This window comes from Vigna unguiculata, chromosome 3 (genome assembly GCF_004118075.2).
Source record: "Vigna unguiculata cultivar IT97K-499-35 chromosome 3, ASM411807v1, whole genome shotgun sequence".
NCBI lineage: Eukaryota > Viridiplantae > Streptophyta > Magnoliopsida > Fabales > Fabaceae > Vigna > Vigna unguiculata.
In genome coordinates this window covers 49,435,327-49,438,741 of record NC_040281.1, presented here as the reverse complement: position 1 = coordinate 49,438,741, position 3,415 = coordinate 49,435,327, and the positions used below count along the sequence as shown (strand labels likewise).

Below are 3,415 nucleotides of genomic sequence, written 5' to 3'. Positions count from 1 at the left end.
AGTGAATAAGACATTGCAAAGAAGTTAACTCGAATCCTTAACTCATTACAAGAAAATTTAAAAGATATGCGCATTGTAATTAAAGCGTAAACCCATACACATAGAAATGCTGAGTTATAACATAAACCCTGAAACCCTAATAGGAAGGAAAGAGACATACATATTAATCTAGTAGTGTAGTACTAAGCAGTAACAAACAAGAAGTAGCCATGAAGTAGTGTATGCATACATGCAGTGGTTCAGTACAGAGGTGGACAAACAAAACCAGGTGGAGGAGTCTTCCCACAAGTGATCAAAACTTGAAGTGCAAGAGGTAAGAAGATATTCAGGTTCAGAAGCTTAGCCCGAATAACGGTGCAGAGACAAATAGCAGCTTCAAGGTCAAGCAACCCTTGTATTACGGGGCAGCACACGTTCTCCACTGGGTCCCCTATCCCCACATGCACTAATCCCCCAAGCACGTCCAAGCAAAGTCCCAATTTTAGGGCATCAATTGGGCATGTCCGATGCGGCGGCGAGTACGGCGGTGAGCTTGGTGGAGGGTAAATCACCACCGGCGGGGGCACCACCGGAGGGTTGATTATGATCGGTGGGAGAGGAGGGGATACTTTTGGATTGCCTCCGCCGTGATGCGGTGGGTGCTTGGGGTGACGTGGCGGAGTGCAAGAAGGAGCACATGCATATATTGGTGGCAAAAAGTTTAACATTGTTATTTTCAAGATGAAGAACATGGCTTTAGCTTTTGATTTTGGAGACATGATGACTTTGGGGTTCTAAATTCTTCTTGTTGCTGTTCTATGTATTGGGTTTGATATTCCCAGACGCGTGAATATGTTGTATATATATGGAGTCTGTGATTTAACTAAGCTTTAGCTGAGAACAAAAATTGAACCCGGTGGTGGTGAGTATTACACGCGGCAGCATGTACATAGAACATCGTCCACGAAGGCTTCTTCTAAGCGACAGATAGAGAGAGAGGTGATTGAAGTTTTTGGAGTTTTGTTTGGGGGTTTTGTAATTTCGAGAGTGACTCCGTGACTTGTTCAGTACAATCCGTGAGCTGCTCAGAGTGTGAAACCTGTGTGCAGTCTCGAACATTTCCATTGTATTTTCACATAATTTGCTTGCAATATTCGGCCTCTCTGATTCTTATGACACAGCTCTGAATATGTGACAGCAAGAGGTAGAGAAAAGGATGAATCACAGTAATCATTAACACTAATCATCACAATGTGAGGTGTTTTTTTATGAACACAATTATACATACATATTAATGAGTTACTCTTGAAAAAGGTATTATGCAATTTCTCTTATAATTAAGGGGAAAGTTTTGGAGGATGGAACAAAGCAGAACTTAGTTATATATGACATCTCACAGTATATATGTTGCTGGTATATAAACAATTCAACCTTATGTTTAAAATTATTTTGTTTCTAAACAAAGAGAAACGTGTATTTTATATTACCTATTACAATAATATAGTCATTTAAAAAAGTAAAGTTTAGTATTAGTAAAAGATAAAGGGTAAAAAGCTAAATGTGAAGTGGGTGAAAAAGATCATAGAGTTTCAAATTAATGGAACCTCTGAACAAACTATCAACAAGATGGATCGATTTAACTAAATTCTTTGGGTGTAAAAACTAAAGCCGTCAAAATGGTCGTTTCACCGATCCGACCTAACCTTTAACCTATTATGTCATTAGTGAGTCAATTCAACTTGATTTATTTATAATTGAGCTGAAAAATTTCAAATCTGACCCAACCTACCACAGGTTGGTGGATTAAACGGATTGGCTCGCTAGTCCACTTAATTAAAAAAAAATATAATTTTTTTTTCTTAAGTCATAAATTAAAATTCGGATTAAAATTTAAATAAACTTCAATACAATCTAGATATAATCCAAAATGATGTTAAATTCCAATACAAATCACAATTTTAAAAAAATTAATATCTAAGATCAAAGCATTTTTGTAACTTATCCAACTATAATATTAGAGTCTTGAATGGATAAATCTACAATATTTTCATCTCTTGAAGCATATTCTTTATCCCCATCTATTTGGAGTTGAAATTAGGTTTCCATTTGCCAACCAACTAATGTGTTTAGCTAAAAAACAACCCAACATTATAAAGTTCAACATAATGTGTGTGACTATAGGGTTGATGGGCCAACCCGACTCACCACAGGTTCAATCCGGGTGAACCTGGTTCTTGGTGGGCCGGATCAAAAATTGACCTGTACTAAAATTTGTAAAAAGATTTCAACCCAATCCAGCCCAAACCTGTGGCGGGTCGGACGAGTTCTTGATCAAAACTCATGAGTAATTAATTAATTACTATTCAACACAGCCCACAACTAAATTTATTTATTTTAACTTAATTAGTTTTCAATTATTAATTATTGAATTGTATTTTTTATTAGGAATAACTAATATATAAATAAAAGAAAGACCGAGACATTAGATATACTTGTGAATTTTTTAATATTAATCTCTTTTTAGAAGAAAAAAACATACCACATAGAGATGGCAAATAAACCCGTCCCCATGGGTATTGCCCGAATCCGTCTCCGTTTTGACGGGGAATCCCCGCATTGACTGGGTATGGGTATGGGTATGGGGAATCCCCGACTTTTTCAGTTGGGTATGGGGATGGGTATGGGGATGTACATAAACCCGCCATAATACCCGTCCCCGCCATATCTCCATTCTCGTTTAAATTATTAAAATATTCATAATTAATCAAGTAACTCTTATATATATATATATATATATATATATATATATATATATATATATATATATATATATATATATTTTTTTTTTTTCTTTTAATTATTTCATTTGTCATGAAACTCATTCTCATCTCCAATATATTTTTATCTTATCATAACCTTTATGTAATTATGTTAAAATGATGTATGTTAATAAAAAAAATATTATGCCTCACATTTGAATATTTATATTATTTTTTAATATTTTTATTTATTATAAATTTTCCTTTCACATGAGAATGTTTATACTCTCAATTTAAGGTAATATAAAAAAAATTCTTTACTTATTATTATTATTATTATTATCAATTTTTGTTTAATTTGAAGAACTCTTTTGTTTCATTAAAATAATTTTCGTTATTTTTCAACCATTAAGTATATATGTTGATATTTGAAAAGTTTTCTTAGTTCTCTAAGATATTTTTCGTCTTATCATACCTTAGTTATACATTTGATTTCCTTTGTGTGATTTTTTTCGATAGTCTCTCAAATTATTTCTAAAACACACATTTGTTAGTTTTTTAATATTTTTATTTATTGTTTTTATTTTTATCATGTAGAATAATATTTCGATATATTCTATCTAATTATTTTTTATTTTATAACTCATTATTAATCATAATGTAATTTTTTCACTTTA

The 3,415-nt window shown here is 32.8% G+C and overlaps 1 protein-coding gene across 1 annotated transcript; it reads right to left on the bottom strand.

The window, feature by feature from the left end:
* On the bottom strand, positions 1-832 carry LOC114177399 (36.4 kDa proline-rich protein-like). The gene has a single exon (XM_028062724.1). The coding sequence runs from the start codon at positions 756-758 to the stop codon at positions 240-242; it is 519 nt and encodes a 172-aa protein (XP_027918525.1). The 5' UTR covers positions 759-832; the 3' UTR covers positions 1-239.
* Between the last annotated feature and the right edge of the window lie 2,583 nt (positions 833-3,415).

Excerpts from the sequence above, each read along its gene's own strand:
- LOC114177399 (XM_028062724.1), bottom strand. The coding sequence starts at position 758 with ATGTCTCCAAAATCAAAAGCTAAAGCCATGTTCTTCATCTTGAAAATA.